This window comes from Montipora capricornis, chromosome 3, assembly GCF_036669925.1.
Source record: "Montipora capricornis isolate CH-2021 chromosome 3, ASM3666992v2, whole genome shotgun sequence".
Taxonomy (NCBI): domain Eukaryota; kingdom Metazoa; phylum Cnidaria; class Anthozoa; order Scleractinia; family Acroporidae; genus Montipora; species Montipora capricornis.
Genome location: NC_090885.1, coordinates 11,461,970 through 11,483,813, shown reverse-complemented (window position 1 = coordinate 11,483,813; position 21,844 = coordinate 11,461,970). Strand labels below are relative to the sequence as shown.

The 21,844-nt window shown below is 39.7% G+C and overlaps 2 protein-coding genes across 2 annotated transcripts; one reads left to right on the top strand and one right to left on the bottom strand.

Moving 5' to 3' along the window:
- The first annotated feature begins 6,778 nt into the window (after positions 1-6,778).
- Positions 6,779-10,011, top strand: LOC138042208 (neuropeptide FF receptor 2-like). Its single transcript, XM_068888019.1, has 2 exons — positions 6,779-7,504; positions 9,214-10,011. The coding sequence occupies exons 1-2, from the start codon at positions 6,817-6,819 to the stop codon at positions 9,522-9,524; spliced, it is 999 nt and encodes a 332-aa protein (XP_068744120.1). The 5' UTR covers positions 6,779-6,816; the 3' UTR covers positions 9,525-10,011.
- Positions 10,012-10,061: 50 nt separating this feature from the next.
- Positions 10,062-21,002, bottom strand: LOC138042206 (gamma-aminobutyric acid receptor subunit beta-like). The gene is made up of 9 exons (XM_068888013.1): positions 20,903-21,002; positions 19,745-19,815; positions 15,955-16,070; positions 15,213-15,280; positions 13,920-14,140; positions 13,414-13,496; positions 12,844-12,981; positions 11,389-11,774; positions 10,062-10,447 (listed from the first exon to the last, which is right to left on the bottom strand). Exons 2-9 carry the CDS (start codon positions 19,813-19,815, stop codon positions 10,067-10,069), a joined length of 1,464 nt encoding a protein of 487 aa, XP_068744114.1. The 5' UTR covers positions 20,903-21,002; the 3' UTR covers positions 10,062-10,066.
- Positions 21,003-21,844: the final 842 nt, after the last annotated feature.

Sequence of the window (21,844 nt, the reverse complement as noted above, 5' to 3'; positions counted from 1 at the left end):
CGACAATGCCGAAAGGTATTAAGATGCTACGACCGTCCAGTGAAGACCTTGGTGAGCTATTTGGATGAAAGATTTCTTAGGATATGGCGTTGATGAAGTGGCAGAACACGCAGGCTTATGTTGAAGCTCTCTCCCGCCATCAAGCTACCAAAACACATCCACAATCGAGAGGGTTCATTAGCAAAAACGATGGCTCTGCACTTTGGTAAATTTCTCCGACCTTCTCTGCAAAACATGACATAAAATAAGTAAGGTTACAGTCGTCAGAATCATGCTTTCTCTGTGAATCTTAACCCTTTGTTACTAATTCATGGCCTGGATCATTTAACTGAATTTTGAAACTCACTAGTATCTCAATGTCAGTAACACTGTTACATAGCATGAGCATGTATTTCTAGGTGACGTTTTCGATAGCATTGCCGTCATGTTTTCGTTGACTCCAACTGACAGTTTACCGTAATGCCTTTCGGCATTGTCGCGTACGCTTTTACGCTTCTTTTGGACAACCTTTCTCGAAACAGCTGTAAACACCACCTGTGCCGTAAGGCTGTGCAAACCAAATTTAAAAAAAGGTTTTGACGACAGCGTGAACATGTAACAATGATCGAAGCGTTCATCATTTTATGTTTGCTTTAAACTTTCGCACAATTCCAGTTATAGGATAGTTCCCCAGGATCATACAACGTAATCAAGACGATAGAAGTGCGAATGACTTAAACAGATGGTATCTTTTTAGGTCCATGTACTACAGCTTTTGAAAGCGTACCCTATGAGCCTTATTCACGTGGCGTACATATTGGCCAAAGACAATAGATTGTGTACCCCGAGCCTCGAGTTGAGCCCCGAAAAAAAATCTAGAAAAAAAATTCATCTTCTATATCAGTACCCTACGTCCCACGGAATCAATAAATGCTTCTCATTCCAGCGTCTTGGCCAATAACTACAACGTGATACAGTACACAACGCTACAGACGACGAACGGTTTGTCGTCTGTAGCGTTGTGTACTGGAATATACGATTCAACCTTCTTCCTAGGGTTTCTCTTCCCGTCCTGTGGATCAAGAGATTGACTTGGTCACGTGTCTGCCAAGCAAACTGCTGGAGGGAGGGGTAGACAAGTGAGAATTTGTCTCTACTTTGCCGATGGCAGGTACTACAGTAGTGCACCTGCGCATGTTTCTTTCAACGAAATGTTAATTTGTTATCAAGACTCCTGTACAAATCCTTCTAATTTTTTATCCTCGGAGTCTGAGCTGCCTGTGAGAAAAAGGAGTAAAAACAAACAGATGTTTTCTCGCATTTTAGGCCAAAACAAACAAACAAACAAACAAAATCAACTGTTTCTTTAAGTCCAAAAGAGTACAGATGATTCAGTGCTGTTTAATTCCAGTTGAAAATAAAAATTTTAGCTTCATTCCTGAACAAAGCAAAAAAACCATCAAAGCATTTTAATAAAAATACGCATCCGTAAAAATAACAAACGGTTTAGTGTCCAGGAAAGGAATTTGTGGAGTAACTTCTTCCACCAAGTTTTAGCTATTACTGGTATACTGTTATGTTGTTCTGGCTCCTTTTCTCTCTTCTTTCGTTTCTGTTCTAGTCATAGGTCGTCCAGGAATTTTGCAACCTTTCAGATCTTTCAAAGATAAACCCATGCGAAAAAATCCAATACAGAGAAAAAAGCAGCTCTGGACAAATTAAAATTAAACACTTAGCTTTAAGTTTACATCCCTTCGATCCTTGACTTGAACAACTGTGTAGCCACCAATGCACCAGTGTGGACCACAGCTATATCATGATATGTCAAACTGGATTGAGACCGGCGTTGACTGTTAAGAGTTTTAGTTTACGCACTATAGCCGTGTAGCCGCGTCGAGCCACAGAAAGTGCGCGAAAAATGAAGCCTCCTTTATGTTTAGGTGAAGTAACCCGGCTTGAGCCTGACCTCGATGGGCTCTAAACTTGAGCCAGTAATATGGTCAAATCATACTGGTCAGCGAATACCTTGTTTTGACAGGTGTCAATTGTCCATAAATGGAGGTCCAATTTCAAACATGTATGCTGTAAACTAGTGTGATACTGGTCACGTTGGCATACATGGAGGTGTGGAAGTAAGGAAGTACGGGCGATGACGTCTTAGCTAAAAACAAAATTTCTCGCATCGATGGGTTTCCATATTTTCTTAATAGTGGTGTTCCGCGCGCGTGCCTTCGGCGCCCGGAGCTCCGCTATTAAAAGCAAGGCAACACTGCGCCGTTTGAATCGATGGGAGCGGCAGTAGTTAGCTTGATAATTCTGCGTGACCATTTCTGATGAAGTGGCTCGGATCAGTTTTGCTAGTTGCGTAGTATTATTCCGAGCCCCGTAGGGGCGAGAAAAAAACGAGCAATGAGCCTTGCATTTGACTTTCGAGCAATTTTGTTGTATTATTGTACCGTTTCCCCTCATGGGTCGTAATTTACTCCTACGCATGCAACAAATATTGTAAATGTTATGTTTAATAATCACGTCTAGGATGTCTAAGTCTAGATCGCCTTGACCAGAACGTAACCCAACGTAAAAGCGACCCGTCGGTTGACTTGGAAGTTTGCAGAAATTCGGTTGAGAAACGTCGTAAAAGTAAAACACCGCTAGCCTACTCTATGTAGCAAGAGTGTATCTTGTCTGTCGATATAAGGGTTTGAACATGTCGACTATCCTCCCGTACGCACGCCCTGAATTGCTGAAGGTATTGACAGAGGCGTATTGGGCAGAAAAGAGAAATTGCTCTATTTAAAACTAAACGTTTTTCACAACGAGTTCTTAGAAAGGAGTCTTGAGAAAAAAAACCCTGCCACTGAAGTGGTCTGAAAGAGAAAAAGTAATACATGCTAAAAAAACTAAACTTAATTCTTTTCTTTAAAAATAGAGGAACCGTAGCCAGGGTAAAACATATTAAAAATTGTAAAAACGTTCACTGGCTATATATAGTTAAAACTTTCGAGCTTTCGGCTGTCAGGCTGTACCCTTCAATGGCCTTTGTATGAATGGAAAAATTGTAACTACAATATATACAAAAATAGGTGAGACTATAAAAAGAATATGTTAAAACGGGAAAAAAATATGTATAAAAGTGTCAAAAAAACTAATTGCTCTTTTTTAAAAGAATAGAGTATTTATTAGGGAGCGGCCTTGAATTGTTATCTGCATGATCTATCAAAGCGGTGTGCCATGATTCTAGTGTCTTGCGGGTACGTACGAGAAGGACCCTTGTCAATCACTTGGGAATTTTCAAAGTCAATAGAGTGATTTGAAGACCTAGCGTGTTAAGCGATGTTGGAGCCTCTTGCGTAAGACTTCACATTCCTCATATGTTCTTTTTTTCTAGTTTCAAAGGATCTGCCAGTCTTGCGTACATAGCCCCACGGGCAGTCGGCACAAGATATTTTGTAAACCACGTTTGGTTGAAGATCGATCGGAGGTCGGGACTTAGGAGCGAGAAACTCCTGTTGTAAATTCTTGAATGGCTTGCTGAAAACTGGAATATCATGTTTTTTTAAGAAGTCTATTTAGAGGCTGAGAAATGCCATTAATATACGGGAGGACTGCATAATTAGAGAAATCGGAGGGTGCAACCCATTTAAAAAACATGCAAACAAGTTCCTCAGGTGTTCGGATGGGGTTTGTTCGCTGAGTAGAAGATTTCGTCTTTAAGATGTTGGAGATAACATTTTGGGGGTGATTGTTAGATCGTAGAGCGTCGGTGACATTCCCTTGATTCGTGCTCGGGAGATTAGTTGCGCAATGTAATAAAGTCTCAGCTGTAATGATCTTGTGTAGTTTGTCGTGATGGTGAAATCTAAATACCTATCGGTATGGGTTGGTTTACGGTAAACCTCAACAATGAGATCATTATCCTTGCGAGTAACCAAGGCGTCCAGAAAGGCGATCTGGTTATTATTTTCTTCTTCGATGGTAAAGGAGATGTGTTGATCGATACTGTTGAGTGTGTTGTGGAAAGAGTCAACTGCGTTTCTTTTAATGATGCAGAAACTATCGTCAACATATCGTTTCCATACTTTAGGTGGAACGGGAGTTGTGTTGATGGCCATCTCTTCGATTGCTTCCATACATAAATTGGCAGCTACAGGACTAACGGACAAAGTTCAACAAAGAGATTAGATCTGTAGTGTCAAGTTTTGTGCGTAAACGTAGTGATTCATCACAATCCAGTTTATTGTGGATGTAATCACAGGCTTTTTTGACGGGAATGGCTGTAAAAAGCGAAAAAAGTGGCTGTAAAAGGCTCCATTGACACTATACCACCCGCCATCCGTTGATCAATCAAGCACCACAAAGAAGGCAACCCACCCAGACCCATTGTTTCATCTATTGGTTCAGCGCTCTATAACACCTCGAAGTTTCTAACCAAAATCCTGACACCTCTTCAAAATGGTGATGGTTTCTCAGTCCCTAATTCCCCTAAATTTGTCGATGAAATCTCCAACATTGACATACAAGACGATGAAATTATGCTGTCCTTTTATGTGGTATCGCTTTTTACAGCCATATGTTGACGATAGTTTCTGCATCATTAAAAGAAACGCAGTTGACTCTTTCCACAACACACTCAACAGTATGGATCAACACATCTCCTTTACCATCGAAGAAAAAAATAATAACCAGATCGCCTTTCTAGACGCCTTGGTTACTCGCAAGGATAATGATCTCATTGTTGAGGTTTACCGTAAACCAACCCATACTGATAGGTATTTAGATTTCTTCTCCCCTCGCGACAAACGACACAAAATCAGTACAGCTGAGAAACAAGGAAAAGAGAATGAACTTATTCGTGTCACCGACGCTCTACGATCTAACAATCACCCCCAAAATGTTATCTCCAACATCTTAAAGACGAAATCTTCTACTCAGCAAACAAACCCCATCCCAACACCTGAGGAACTTGTTTGCATGTTTTTTAAATGGGTTGCACCCTCCGATTTCTCTAATTATGCAGTCCTCCCTTATATTAATGGAATTTCTCAGCCTCTGACTAGACTTCTTAAAAAACATGATATTCGAGTTTTCAGCAAGCCATTCAAGACTTTACAACAGGAGTTTCTCGCTCCTAAGTCCCGACCTCCGATCGATCTTCAACCAAACGTGGTTTACAAAATATCTTGTGCCGACTGCCCATGGAGTTATGTGGGCGAGAATGGCAGATCCTTTGAAACTTAACACGCTTGGTCTTCAAATCACTCTATTGACTTTGAAAATTCCCAAGTGATTGACAAGGGTCCTTCTCGTACGTACCCGCAAGACACTAGTGAGCTTTAGCAACGCCGACGGGATCGGCAACGCGAACGTCATGTAAAAACATAAATTCACGTTATTGCGATCACTTCGCGACTATTCCAAGCCTCTTAATATGACAAAGGTGTTTCAGTCCCTCAGGAATGCAACCGTTACGAGCGGCGCTTAATTTAGGGGAGAAAAATGAAAATTTATCTCCAGGTGCTGACGTTCTCCATAACACTTCAAACTTGGTAATTTCACGTTGTTGCTTTGCTGACGACGGCAAAGAAATGGACAAAAATGAAAAACGCACGTGCAGGGCGTGCAAAGCTATTGTTTTTCCCACTAAATATGCAAATTTGTGACGTTGCCGTCGCCGTTGTCGTTGCTAAAGCTCCCTACTAGAATCATGGCACACCGCTTCGACAGATCATGCAGATAACAATTCAAGGCCGCTCCCTAATCAATATTTTATTCTTTTAAAAAAGAGCAATTAGTTTTTTTGACACTTTTATACATATTTCTTTCCCGTTTTAACATATTCTTTTTAAGTCTCACCTATTTTTGTATATATTGTATTTGTCATTTTTTCCATTCATATCCATTGAAGGCTGCAGCCTGACAGCCGAAAGCTCGAAAGTTTTAACGATATATAGCCAGTGAACGTTTTTACAATTTTTAATGTTAATTATTTCTTTTGATTGAAACTTTTCTTAGATGCCAAAACCATTTCCTGCAATATCAGACAATCGAAAGTTAATTTTGTATCGTTTCTTTTGTGTAGTTGACACGTTACTATATGTCCTGAGACATTCAACATTTTTAAATCCTTACACGTCTTTTTCCAATTCCTTACATGATGGACAGGGAACAAACTTTTTTTTTTCATTGGAAAAGCCAATAGTGGAAAACCTGTCTTCATAAAATCTGAAATTCACCATTCAAACCAGATGTTATTTATAATGAAATCACAAATCAGTCCAACGATATACTACTGCTGCTAAAATGTAGAGATAAGAATTTGTGATTTCCGTTGACGAAAACAAATGCAAAAACATTGGAAACCCAGTTTAAAAGATAAACACTATCACACTACTGATATCCAAAATTTTCTTTTTAATTACTGGTATGCCGTTATCACAACTTAGGGAAAATGCGATTTAGCGGTGACTTTGATCACATAATTATGCTTCGCCAAGCTAAATAACGCCAAAACATTTGCTCATGCAAGAAATAACTGAGGATGTTTCAACGTACAGTACCAGTATATTAGCAAAAAGAATTGATGGAAAGTGGAAATACTCATTACTACAAAAAACTGATTGAAAAAAGAACGTCGGAAGAAGGTTTGGCGTCACAGCTTTAAAATATTCTTACTGTCAACAGCACGGGAAACACTTTGCGTCCGGCAAAGAAGTAGAAAAAAACAACCAATGGCGATTGACGAATAAGGCGGCTATTCTTCTTATTTTACTCTGGAGTTCAGTAAATAGACTATCAAAAAGTAGGGAAACTCTGCTCAAGAAGCTTCTCAGAGTCACCATGGAGTTTATTTTAGATAACTCCAGCATCGTGACAAACACTACGATAGCAAGTTATGGTGGATCACCATATACGCCATCCTTCCTCAAGTCGGCTCTTTTGGTTTCGTACGGGATCATTTGCGTTTTTGGAATCTTTGGAAACCTGATGGTTATCGTTGCTAGTCGTAAGCCACGAATGCTCATGGTCAGTAATGTCCTTGTCGCAAATCTTGCGACTGCAGACTTCACTGTTTCCCTGGTGAACATCCCAACCGTGGCGACTTACGGGTACCTTGTGTACTGGCCCTTTGGTGCCTTTCTTTGCAAGGTCGTTCCATACCTCCAAGGCGTAACACTCGTTGCTTCAGTTGGAACTCTGGTTGCCATCGCTGCAGAACGATACTGGCATGTTGTTCTGTATAGAAGACCTAGGCTCACTGTCCATCAAGCGTATAAAGCCACTGTAGTCATTTGGTTGATGTCCCTTTTGATCCCTTCACCGATTGCTATCTTCAGCAAAACCATCGCGTGGAAACAAAATGGCGAAGAAGTGGAAATCTGTATCGAGGAATGGCCAAACGTGAAGTCCCGGCAAGTGTTTACCACAATGATTTCTTTGCTGTTGTATTTTATACCAGTCTGCGTTATCTGTTCTCTGTACCTGAAAATTGTTCGTTTCTTGAGAAGCGCGCCCCCAGCACAAAGAGGTGTGTGTTTTGTTTGTTTTATTTCATGTCTATTTGTTAAACAGGCACAAGAACACTTCGATAGCTCACTTGTGTTTAGTTTTCAATTTTATATCTCACGACAGCTGCTTAAAAGATAAATAGTTGATGACTCTTGAGAGAGGAATTCAATCAAAAAGTATAGAAACTAATTTCGTAACGAAGCTTAAAGTTAACTCAACTCTTACATTAGCAAAAAATGCAGCCCCTTTTGTAAAAGAGATTCTTCCATTAAAGGAAAGTCTATTTAGTTAACATGGAGCGTTAGCAAAGAAACGGCAGCCGCGAAGCCGCTAGATACTTGATACTGGAGGCAGTGCGGCCACAGTGGTTAGGGCACTTGCCTTAAGATCCAGAGATTTCTGGTTCAAGAATCGTTTTGACCACGCAGTTGAATTTGGTTTATCTTCTCGGCTGCACTTTTTGTTCTTCAAAATACGCCAACTACAGACTTTGGACTCCGGACGGGAGGAGTTTGGGACTGGGACGAGACACCGGGTTCTCCCCTGAGCCACCGTCGTGAGCTCACGACGGTAAGTAATCGGAAGAGTTTGCGTAGTCAGCAAAGGCGGGAACGATGCGAAAGGACGGTAGGAGAAAGAAAAAAACCATTAATTCTATTAAAATGGAGAGAAGTAGTTTCCACTGCTTTGACCGCAGCACGGTTGTAGTTCGTATTTTCGCGCCATCAGCCCTGTACTCAACTTACTGCTTCAGACTTGGGGAGCAAGCGTCCAACGGTAGTCCATAGTCCGTAATCGGTGTATCTTAAAGCCCCTAATATTAAGGAGTGAATAAGACCGTGCATCCACGCGGCATGCATTTTCGTAACGTTCTTTTCTGTTATCTGCAAAACAACAACGTGAAATTATGGCATTTCAGGTTTTTTTTACGACAATGTGGGCGTTCAACAGTCATTCACTGCTTTCTCTTCAACGGCGTTGCTATCAATCAAGTTGCAGCATACTTTGCCAACATTGTGCACCGCGGATAGAATGGCCGAAAGAATTGCAAAATAATTATACACGATTGGGCAAAGTTTCTTTTTAAAATGACGATGTCTTGTCTTCGTCGTCATCATTTCTAAAGCTTGCTAATAAGTTTAGGCGGAGCAAAAGAAGACTGTGCTCTCTTTCGCAACGCTTTTATATCTTACTGTTTTTCCACCGGTCCATGATCAAGGACGAAAAAAAAGCTAAAATCGGAATTTGGCCTTTTCATGTAGTTCAGTTCGAAAACGCATGCCCACTAAAAACACCTGCTAGCTGATAATGAACCTGCTGTTCAATACAATTTTAAATTTCAAGCGTTTTTTAATTTGTGGACCACTGATCCTCACTGGTCACCCTGGATATTGTCTCAACAAGAAAGATACGTGAGCGTCAGGGTAGTCTTCTTTCGCTCCATCTTAAACTGAGAATAATGGAAAAGTTGTCTCTCAAAGCAGGAAATGTGACTAACAGATGAAATGAATGAATAATCCTTTCGAAATAGCTTAAAAACTCAGGCAGCTTAAATGGGATTCGAACTATTCCGTGGCTTTTGCAATACCAGCCATTTGCTTTCCCAACCACCAACCCATGAGACCACTTTGCCTGGGCGTTAATTCGTGATGAAGGAAATCGTTCCCTAGCGATACACTTTCAAAGATAAGTCGTCCCAATATGATTGTTGTTGTGTGCTTTTTTTAGTCATCAACCGAGCTCAGAGAAAAGCCACCCTGTTACTGTTAACAGTGGCATTGATGTTTGTTTTCTGCTGGATGCCATTTCACGTGGTCTCCTTGTACGTCGACCTTGCACAAGCCCAGCTCACCCGATCAATGACGAAATTCATCCTGTTTAGCCAGTGGTTGGTCTTCGCAAATAGCGCCTGCAATCCATTTTTCTTCACAGTTCTAAACCATAACTACAGGCGCGAGTTTAAGGAGATGATTTGTGCGCGTCCATCGTGCATGAAAAGAAAGAATAACGTTTTTGTTCACGCACAGAACGACAAGTAAATGCTCCTGTGGATTTAGACCCCTTTACCTCTGCTTGGAGCAATCGTCGGAGTTTTAGAACGTTTATCTGTAAAAGCACCTTTCCAGCCAGTTATTTAGCCTCTTAGCCATTCAACGGATAGTGTGTACGTCAAACATTCATAAATTAAACAGTGAAGAACAATGAAGATATGAAACTGAAAAATCAATGTTTGTAGTCTGGGTTAAAAACCTGACGGTCAACGAAGCTGCGAGGTGAATGTGTATCGATAAATATCTCATTGCACTCACCACGTAGCTTTTTTGCGGAGAAAGGAAAAGATAACAAAATGTTTTTGCTTGCTGGTAGCTTGTAGCTTTGCATGTCGTTGCCGTTGCCTTTTCAAATTAGAGAGATACAAAGAAAATATTTTGCTGCACATCCGTGGAAATGCAAGCACAAGCCGAGAATACCATGCACAAGGATTGCGATCGACGACAAGTTATACTAGCGGCAATGTTGTTGACCTTATTGAGAATACAGTAAAAATGTCAGTGCAGAGTAGGAATAAAATAATGATTATTTAAAAACTTCCCACAGTAAAATCCTCAGATTGCATTCGACTACCAAAAACTAAAGCCACAAAGTATATTGCTAAGAATAGCGAATAGCAAAATGGAAACAGAAGTCTTGCACATCGATCAATTTGGTTTCCTTCTACAGTGCGACAAAGGGATGTTTTTAGCTTTTTTAGTAGTGATCTTTTTCCACTGTTTTGTTTCTTTCTATAAACTGGTTTGGAGTGATTACAAGTTCTGATATATTTCTTTACTCCGTTGTGTTTGTAAAATGTGCCATTCTTGCATTCTTTTGACCCACTGAAAGCGCTATCAAGTGTGTCGGTGAAAAGGTACGATTTGCCTCCCATAGAAATTCGGATTTCCATTTTGTGAAGTTCGTCTTTCTAAAATGAGAAAAGAAAAAGGAACAAAAGAAACTTTTAGAAGCTTCCTGTCTAACAGTAACATTTGCGAAACAAACGGAATGTACCTATAGCCTCAGACAAAATTACTGAAACACTTTGCAAGGCTGGCCCTCCCACAATGTTGTTTCGCCAGTTGGACTCAAAAACAACATTGTGAGTTATGGGAGAGTGATCCGACCGACTAAAGCTTTAGATCTGTATATTAGTCTACTCTTTCAAGGAATTTTGTCAAGGCCTGTAGCTCCCCTTAACAACTGCCGTGTCAATTCATAAGGGGGATTTAACACAGTTAACATCTTTTTTGTGACAGGCAGCACATGCAATCCAAATCCTCTCCTTTATTTTTGGCACTGAAAAGCAAATTTCAGTCTGAGAATTGCCGGGTAAACGCAATGCTAAATCTCTCTATTATCACGTGACGTGCGTTAGGTGGAGCTGACGCTTAAAGGGGCGATTTTTGGTCTCAGTCTTCAGCTATATAAAACCTCCAACACGTCATTCAGTTTGGATCGGAAGGACTTCGAAGGCTATGCCATGCTGACTTGGCCTGACAAGTTCAAAATGGCTGTCATCTATAGTCGTGCGCATTGGTAAGGCACTGGCAAGGCCACGCGGGGAAGGTGTTTGGGGTGGACGCTACGTATTCTTGTCCACTTAGGAAACGGGAAATCGAGGAGTTCTCCGAAATTGAACAGTAACAAGGAGAAACATTAAGAAAAATGAGACGTCCTCAGTAAATTCTGACACATGCATCTTTAGTTTCTCGAAGATCAATTAGTGATCTCGATGGAGATGATTGCTGTGTTGGCAGTGATAACAAAAATGATAACTTTCGTTATGATAAAAACGGTGACGATGATGGACCGATTTTGATGACAAATTTAATGAGGATTACGAAGAAGGAAAAAAAATTAAACTACCCAGTTCGCTCTTTCGACCAACTCTGGATGCGTTCTCTCTCCAGGAACAAACCTTCCAATGTACTTCATCTTTCTAGAGTACCTGAGAACGAAAACGTACTCCACTAGAGTGAGAAAAATGAATCCAAACGACATTAACAGAAAGTAATCGATTGCCTTGACATACGATACCCGCGGGAGGTTAGAATTGACAGATCCCAACATGTAACATATTGTCAGCACAGTCGTAATGCTGAGCCCAACACGCGCTGGTATCGCCTCTGGATCGATCCAGAAGCTGACCCAAGACAGAGCCACGATGCAAACGCAGGGAAGATACATTTGGAATATATAGTACATCGTTCGGCGCTGAAAGTGTATTGTCACCGTCAAACCAGAAAATTTATCTGAAAAAAAATAAAATAAAATACAGAAGGTTGTTAATATAACCGCAGCGGCGTGCAATTTTGTTTTATTTCACGGACGTCGCTCTACTTGCAATTTACTTATGCCGAATTATTTCGAGATAGAATACACGAACTTCGTCTTCACCCTGGTGATCGGTTCTTTTCTCAGTTTCGTTGTGAGATGACGTTGTTTAAATACAAGGAAGCTTAAGGGCCTACTGACGTGTTTTTGGGGTGCGTTGCTATGAATATAATGGTTAAGTAAGTTGATAGAATTTGGCATTACTTTGGTGAGTTTCGAACTTTTGTAAACCAATGACCCTAAATATGAAGTCATCATGCCACTCCCATGGTCACGTGACAAATAAATGAAAAATCTAAATTTGTCTACGTGCTACACAATTTGGGTATTTAATGAGTGGTTTGATGATTTGCATTCGTTTTTGTATTCAGCCAAGCATGGTCTTCTTTTTATTTTGAAAAAAGTTTTTTTTAAAGAGATACACGATACTAAAATACCGATATCATTTTCAAAAAAGATGATTTTAAAAAACCAGTGCTTGGCTATATTCTGTATTTGGGGGTGAAACGTGCCATAAAAAAATAAATAAAGAAATAAAAATCAATTTAAAGACAGCCGGAAATTTAGCTTTTCCTCAAACCGTAAGACTATGGGAAAAGCAGGTCTGCAATAAGTTCAAACTAGATCCTTATGATATAGGCCACTTCGGACAATAATACTCTTTGTTTGTCCCCCCAAATTTTGCATAAGCATTGTTTTTGTTCTCTCTTGGGACCATTGTTAGTCCCAAGAGAAACCGGAAACAATGCTTATGCAAACTTTGGGGGGACAAACAAAAAGTATTATGGTATTTTCCAAAGTGGCCTTCACTTCGCAATGATAGCGATGTGGCAAGTTTTAAGTCTAGTGAATGAATGAAAAGATGATAATTTCTGTTGACATTATAGTCTTTGGAAAGGGAAAATGTTTCCCGTGAAATGTGATCCATCCCATCTCTTTTTATCAATCTCGACTGCACTGAAAACCAAGGATATAATATCCTTTTACCTGAATGGTACAATGGATGTTTGAGTTGTCTCGTCGCATTAATGACTGTAAATTGTGCCATCTCTTTATCGTAGATGTAAATTTCTTGTCCGACATCTTTCGTCCAAGTGTATTGTAGATCGTCCTTATCATAAGAAACTAAAGTGAAGTGAAGTGAAGTTAATATATTAGTCTCTCCCCTCGGGGCTTTCCAGAACTAATTTACAATGCTTTATGGCGGACTTTAGCCAGACTGCTGATTACGCAGTTTACAGTTTGTTTTAGGAAGTGAAAGATGCCCCCGTCCTAGTAAGTGGGTTCTTTAACGTCCCATACTATTTACCTAATTTCAACAAGGGCTATGAGAAGGGACCTCCAGTTTACAGTCCTTATCCGAGAAGACTTGCAAGTTAAACCATTTGCAAATGTAATTACAAAGGCAGCGCTTTCTCCTCAGTTATTTTAAGACTTTGAGTGGTGGTCCAGCCGGAGTCGAACTCACGACCTCCCTCTTGACAGCCCGATACTCAACCCGAAACTTCAGTCGTAAACGAAAAATTATGACCTGAAGCAAATTTGAATTACACTCACAACTTTCCAAAGCTAAGTGACAAATCTGGTCGTCCATTGGGTACTTTCGTAAGTTCATTTTGCAAGAAGCAGTGGATTTCATCCTAAAACGACATTTCAGTTAATAATTTATGATTATCATGATATTGAATAGTTGGCTTTGTCCGTATGTTTAACGTGGTAATGATTTTGTGGCTACCTGTGGCTACCCGTAAAATGTACTGCGCGAAATAGGCTTTCGTGTATGCCATGGTGTATGGCGAGGAGTGGGCGAAAAACAGTTGTACAGCCAGTTTAAGAGTGGTTTAACTGCGAAAGAAAGGGTGAAGCTACATTTAAGGCGAATGGTCAGACCCTCAGTGAGGAAGCATGATAGCGGATCCTTGAGTTTGACCGTATGAGAATTTGATTGATGGAAGACAGTCCTACGTCTGCCACTGAACTGCTTTGGAGAGCTTTGATATAAGAAATCAAATGACATTGAAAAATCAACGGAAAAAAATGAGCAAAAATGATTATACATGTACCTTGCACTGAGCATCATGTGGCCTCCATACAAATTTATCCACACTTTTTTGTTCGGCAGGATTGTCTCATGAACACTTGTTTGAACTGAGTTTACGAAAAACGTATCTGGGAGCCAGAATTTGTCGGTGTAATCTCCACCAAGCGTGAGAGATTGATTCAAGGCCAAATCAAACCTTGGATCCTGCCAAAACAATCCAAGATAAAGATCCATGCTGAACTCCTAAAAGAGAAATTCAGGAGAGGTTCACATATTTTGGAATGGCTCGCATGAGTACTTACGGCCGCCACATTCGTTGCCTGGAGTTGGGGCTCAAAGATAGTCTCTAAACAAGCATTTGAAAAGATTAGGCGTTGGCCTAGTGATGAATACAAACAAAGGAGAACAACTTCAGCTAAACTTCTGGATATGAAATTGATTGTGCGCATGTGTCCTTCGAGATATTGGTTTTACAACACATTATACCTCCTAGGAGTAAGACTTGATAGATTTTACTCTGTCTAACGCCTGACGATTTTTCTCGTAGCAACGGGGGCCGCTTTAGGAATGAATGGGTTAAGGGAGGAGCCCATGACTAGGAGCGAACAACTTCGATACTAAGCAAAAAAAACAAAACAAAAAACAACAACAACAACAACAACAAAAAAACAAAAACAAAGGAAGTTTCGGTCGGTGCTTACGGTGCTTAATTTACATCTAAACTTAGGACTTTCCTTTTTCAGCAAGTTTTTAATCAACTTCTTACTACGTTCATTAACCGTTATTTCATCTATTTGTCTACTTATTTCGTTTTTATTCTATCATGATCATGTAAATATAATTAGGTAGTTGTGTTAGTTTCTGGACTCTAGGATCGGATTTGAAGCGCTATTTAAATTCTGTATTATTATTATTGTTATAATATTAAAGACTATGGAAGCGTATCAACAAATGGCCAATTGTAGTTGGTCCCATTCCTTTTCACAACTTTAAACAATTGCCTTTCGTTGTTAGTTACTCTGAGGGAATTGAGCCGAGAATGACGCAATTATGAATCTTCAATTATGAATAAATCGATAAATTGTCGGCATGACAAATTAGCCGTTCAGGGGAGAGGGGTTTTGAAAGTTGCACATTAAAGAAAACGAAGATTTATTGTCCGTATGTTTCATGCACCAGTCAAATGACATGTAATTCAGTGAACGTTCCCGCTCTTTATCTGAGGGCACGTCTCAACATCTTTCTGTTGTACTTCAGTTTATTGTGCACGCACTTTAATTACGAATTGATTTACGAATTAAATAAATCCACAAACCATGTTTGCTTCTTTAATTTCGCCAAACGAGAGAATAAGAATGTCCACTTTAACGTCAACAGAACGCACTAAAAAAAAACAAACAAACAAACAAACAAAAAAAACAACAACAAGGATTTAATTTTATGAATATATTGCAGATAATTATTAAAAACGCCGATGTTGTTGCATACAGAGGGGTTCATCTGCTCATGATTTAGTATTCTTTACTGCTCAAAGATGCATTCCATGCCAATAGCTGCTTAACAAACTTTCTCCGCATCTTCAAATACTGAAGTAATTAGGAGGATAACCGGACAGGAAAGACAAAAAGGGAACGAAATTTCGCAGAAAGGTAACCTTGAACCACTAAGAACATTTTTCAATTTTGTTTTTGTGTTTCAAGGGGTCATAGGTTAATCATTCAAGGAATGGATTCCGATTGGGTGATATTTGGTGGAGTCATGCATATGGAAGTCGTGATGGAGCTTAAGTCCTTGGCGCGAAATCGATTGAAAATGTAATGAAAATTATTGTTACTTCTATAATTACTATATACTCAACAGCATATTGCGTTTCTGATTGGTCAATGAGAAATGCATAAACAGGTTATAGACGTTATAGAGTACAATACGGAAGTTGCTATGCAAACAGAGCGACAGAATAATTTGCAATTTACTTGCATACTACCGAAATGAGATTAAACTTATGGTTACGTTCGAAGCATGCAGCTGCCTTCGATAAACCTATGGGAAATCCTAACCTCCGTAGAAGGGTCTCACATTTTTATCATAGTCTGTCATGATAGCTGATAATAGGCTGGAAACGTTCCTTCCTGGCTGTATCAGCGAGATATTCCTTCTTACAGCAGGTAAATTGCTGGAAGAAAAAAACAGACTGAAAGTTGATAAATAAATAAATAAATAAATAAATAAATAAATATATATATATATATATATATATATATAATAAATTATGCTATATGCTAAAATGCATGTCGCAGCGCGCGTGAGAGTAATATATCACCTGTGCCCGAAGGACAGGCCAATAAATAAGTTGTTATTTGTCACTGGGTGAGGTATTTCCCACACGAATTACATAATTAACTTCCAAAGCTATGCAAACGACATCCTTAAATGCGTCTTCAGATTAGTGCTAAGTAGTTTTGGACTCTTTGAAATTTGAACGGGGCTGTAGACCCGGGAGAAAGGGGGAGGGGGGGGGGGTACTGCCATTTATGGACTATATAGGTATGTGCCGCTGTGAAGGGTATGATTTTCAAGCAGTTTACTCTAGGATAGAGTATATAACTCATAGGAAAATAAAAGTTGAGAATGTTGCTGAAAGTGCCAAAATCTTAACATTCCAGCGCAACTGATCTTCTGGGGCCAAAGGATCGCTTAACAACCAAAGACTCCTTTACTTGTTTGTCCTCTGGTCTCATTTACTGCATCTCCTGCCGTCGCTGCCCTGCCATTTCCATCGGCGAGACTGGGCGCACTCTGAGGGAGTGTTTTGGTGAACACCTCCGAAGCATTCCCCGTCGCAGAGCATTTCAGTTCTAATGGACATACCGCTGCGGACGCGCTGGTCCGCGGGATCAAACTCTGCGATGGTAACAAACAGAGGAAGAGATATGAGATGCGTCTCGTCTTTCGTCTCGGGACATGCCAACCGCGCGGCCTCAATGCTGATTTTCAGTCCATTTAAAGTTCGCGCGCGCGTGCACAACGCAACTTTCAAATTTTAAATCAAATACCAGGAAGCGTGGCTTAAAACATTAACGAACATTCCACTGATGAAGGACACAGTCCCGAAACGTCTGGACGTTTGTTAAGATTTTGGCACTTTTAGCAACATTCTCAACTTTTATTTTCTTATTGTAGTAACAAGTGCCACGCAGCATACGAAGTTTTTAACTTCTTTCATTAGAGAGCTTAAGCAACGACAACGGCGACGGCAACGAGAACGTCACTAATTTGCATATTTAGCGGGTAAAAACAATAGCTTTTCACGCCCTGCACGTGCGTTGTTTGCTTTTGTCCATTTCGTTGCCGTCGTCAGCAAAACAACAAAGTGAAACATCCAAGTTTTTGGTTTTATGAAGAACGTCAGCACTTGAGGATAAATTTTCATTTTCTTGCCTAAAATGAAGTGCCGTTCCGACTGGTCTCATCTTTGAGGAAATACCACACCCTTGTCGCATTAAAAACGTTGAAATAGTCACGAAGCGATTAAAATAACGCAAATTTATATTTTGAGATGACGTTCTCGTTGCCGTCGCCGTTGTCGTTGCTTAAGCTCCCTATTATATAAATCATAGCCTTCCGGTCTAGAATAGGGTATCATTTTTCACGAAACTGACCAGTCGGTTGAAGATTTTATCAAGACTAAGGAAACCAGAAATTCCCACTCAAGAATATAAAAAAATCACATCGGCAAAGTTTAAGTTTACGTAACTTAGCCTCAACAGTGTCAATAAATGTCTATCATGAAACACCTCTGGATATTATTAACTGTCAAGAATCAGAATTTAGACGGAAATCGGTGGGAGTTTACTCTAGTATAGGGAAGCAAAATTCAGCTGAACTAGCTCTGGTATAGGCTGAGGGTTCCAGGGTCCCAGCGGCACATCCCCACTTAGAAATTCCTAAATTCCCCCTCCCCCCCCCTTCCTGCATCCCGGGGGCTGTAGACTATGAAGTTTATTATTACAATGTTTCCACTCTGCGGCACAACGCTCGATTTGTGTCATCCCGCATATAATTACTGGGTTGCCAGTCGGAAAATGGGTAGATTCTTCGTTTGATTTTCCGTGTCGGTAAAAGTCTTGCCTGTCACTCCCCTGGTAAGTGGTGTCTTTGTGCATATAGCCTTCTGCGCTTATTTTCTTAGGATACATACATACATACTTAACTGACCGCTCCCCATAGGGGCTTTTCAGGGCCAATGAAACACAACGAAACGACGGAACAGAACAACAACAACTGTTAAGAATCCCAACTGGCCGGAGGCAAACCAGTTGGCTATTTACAAGTGCAGCTGAGAAGTTGGACCAGGGACTACCAGGATCAAATTCAACGAGTGGTCAGAGCGTGTCTTGAACTCGGGATCTCCGGATCTCAAGGCAAGCGCCCTAACCACTGGGCCACACTGCCTCCAAGAGAGAGGGTAGTGGAAATGCGTGGATTTCTCTGGTGGACACAGGAGAATCATTAACTTAGCCTGCAATGGAGTCGAAAGTCATGTAGCGCGAATGGCGTTTTAGTGGATCCTTAAATAAAATATACCCTTATGGAGCTCAATAATGGAAAGTCAGTTGGATGAACTAGGCAGGCGGTGAGAAACCAACACCTGGAATCTCAAAAGCGACGAGTAATGGACTTCGACAACAATCTATCACCCGTCGAGTTCGAAATCAAAGTGAGGTGTATTTCTAAAATTATATATTTAACCAAGTGTGCTGTTATGTAGAACAGTGAAAGCAAATGGAAAATTCTCTGGTAACTTATGGGTTCAACAAAGACAAAGAACGATTGAACGAATCGAACACCTTACGTGGATCTGTGATCAACTCTGCACAGTCTTCAGGTAAAAAAAATAATTGGAAATGTAACAGCCAAGAATTATTTGAAAGAAAGCCTGTCGTGTATTTTGTGCTTCATTATTCAAGGAAAAGGTTCTTCATGGAAACGGTTTGATCCTGAAATTTAGTTTGTTGCAATATTGCGCATATTTGACACGATTGAGTTTCTTCTCTTCACGCAAGTAATGAAATAGAAGGGGTTTTTGCCTCTAATAGCAAATATGTTGTTTGTTTCAAAAAATTGTTCGCTGGAAAAGGTGGCCTTTATGAATTCATCATGTTTTATGATATGCGAGCTTAACTGGATAGTTTTTATGGCAATAGTAAACCATTTTCTTGTCAAAATGAGGTTAGCGTCGTTCTGGTGTGTTAACTTAATTAAATCGTGAGTTTGTATTTGCCGTCTGCCGCGTAACCTTGATTTCCACTCTCAAAATTACCTCCAGGACCTACTTTTTGCGTAGAATAAGCTTTTAGAATGATGTTCTTGTTTTTCATAAAGCAAGCTAACAAAATATGTACCTTTCTGAGTTCGCATTTGTTAGCGTTAATAGTATTTTCGGTCCGATGCTTCTGTTTTATGGGGGGTATATTGTTTTGGTCTCCCATCCAAACACTAACCCTGCTGGACATGAGTTAACTTCAGTAAAGTTTGGTATTACAAAGCCGTCAGATGCTCAGAGGGCACGCTTAAACTTGTGGTGAAAAGAAGGGAACTTGTAAGGGAACTTGAAAATGATCAACATGTCAGCCCAGAAGCCAATGTTTCTCGCTTCTCTTTTATTTGTTAATCTTCAAAGACTGGAATGCTGTAGTTCAATACCACAAAATTCAGTGCCTTCTGATTTTCTGTAACACGTACCACAGGCAACCCAGTGTAAGCTTCACGGAAGCATCTTGTTTTATCTGTTTTCTGAGTTTATGGTTTTGAAGTTCATATGACGAAAGGACCTGTCATAATACTCACAATATCTTAGAGGAAACACATCGAACGAAGAGCAAAGTCAGGAAAATCGCCACTGTGTCTCTAAGTTTCATCTGTATTAATAAACACGGAAAGGATAATAAAATAAACCAATAAATAATGAAACATTATCAATGTCATTAATTAAACAAATTTTAAATTCGCCTTGTTTGTCCAGTCAGCCAGGTAAAGTACGCCATAGTATGTTTAACCTTGGCTAATCGCACCCGAAGACATCTTCAGTTTCGCCCAGACAATCAGACTCCCTTACTTGCTATATAAGTTAACTTTTAAGGGCTGATTTTCTTGAGCTCCGTAGAAAAGTACAATAATTCTATGATTGTTTTAAATCAAAGCTCCTTTCGAATATTAAACCTATATTTTCCCCAGAGGAATTGGTTTCCAAACAAATGAATCCACACAGATAGGCGTTTGATACGAAAGCATGCAAGTAGAATACCCCAAAAGTGACCTTTACCTTATAAATAGTTTATGTTACCTCAAACTGATAATTATTTAGATGAAGTTTTAATATTAAGAAAGAAATAAACGTATACGTGATCTAACTAGTGACTTGGTAATACTTATGTGCTATTTTCTTCCACGGGTAAAATCTGAATATCCATTTGAAACATCATCTTTAGTGCGCCCGCTACTTTTACATTTACATTTAAAAATGTTGAAGCAGAAAACGATTTAAGCCGCTTCTATTAAACTTTATACATTTTAGTTTCTTTAAATACAAACTTATTTATATAATCTTTAGCTTGATTTTGATTTTTTTAGAAATTCTTAAACGTGGAGACCAGGGTTGCGATTAAGTTAGCTATCGAGGGAATGGTTTGAAAGGATTGGGATCATGGTAAGCTGTTGTTTATAGCAATTCTATTTCATAGTACTGGGATAATAACCGCATAAGACTGAACTTCTCAATTTGCCTCGAATTGAGGGAAATACGAATCCTCTGTGGCAATATTTGAATCTAATTTTCCGACATCTTGGTTAACTGCTTAATCTTCATGTGTCAAACTTTTAATTAAACACTAACTGTAGCTAACATGACATCGAGAAATATCTACAACAGTCATCGTGTAAAGTCATTTAGCCGAAAGAAATTCATCAAGCTTCTCCTTATTATGCGCAGCATCATTACCTATTTACCTTCGTAAGAGTTGCTCGAGCCGCCTGGACAGTGTCTTCCACCTCGGAATTCTCGTTCTTGACTGCTTTTCGTTTGCGAAAATAAATATCGTAAACAGCTTGTACTGGTCTAATGACCCGCGGTTTCTACGAAAGGTTTGTGTCACACCATGACTACCCCTCGCGAATCAGCAGGGATTCCTTTGTTTTGTGAGAGGGTCTTTTAATTTCAGGAAACTTTCGTAACGACTTTAATTTCATACAAACATCCAAAGTTGCTAAAAGTAGTTCTAGCTTTCAGACCCAGTTCATTGTTTTTCATGGCAAAGGAGAGAAACAAACACCTCCACGTGCACAAAATCATATGCACAGGTTTATATGTATTTCAAAGCGCAAAATTTTCAAACGTCATCTTTGTGTAAATCAAATTATATTTCGCAGATATTCTGAAGCCTCGCAGGTGCTTGTTAAAATTTTAAACAACCGCATATTAACATATTCGGAAGACATCTTTCCAGTGTATTTCATATTAGCGCAAACTAACGTTTACTATTTTATCTCGCTCACTTAGTAAAATAATGGGCTGGAAGGAGATACTTGGATACCGTTGTAAAAGTTGATCCGATTTTCTTGATTCCAAATAATACGCTGGAATAACATAACATTACAAAAGTTCAATCAAGGCCTGTGTAAACAAGGAATTGTGGAACTCATTCATTTATGCGTTTAACTATTGAACTTGAACTCAGAGAAAGAAATAAAACCCCTGCTCACGAAAGTAATCAGTTTTCGTTAGATGGGTTCGCCTCCTACCTATGCAACTCCTCCCTTAAACTGTAATATTTCTTGACAAAATAAATTTCACTGTTTAAGGTGCAAAAAAAATACACTTAAAATCACACACATATACTCCGGTAACGACTTTAGCCAAGAGAAAATTTCTTTGGAGTGCGAACTATAATT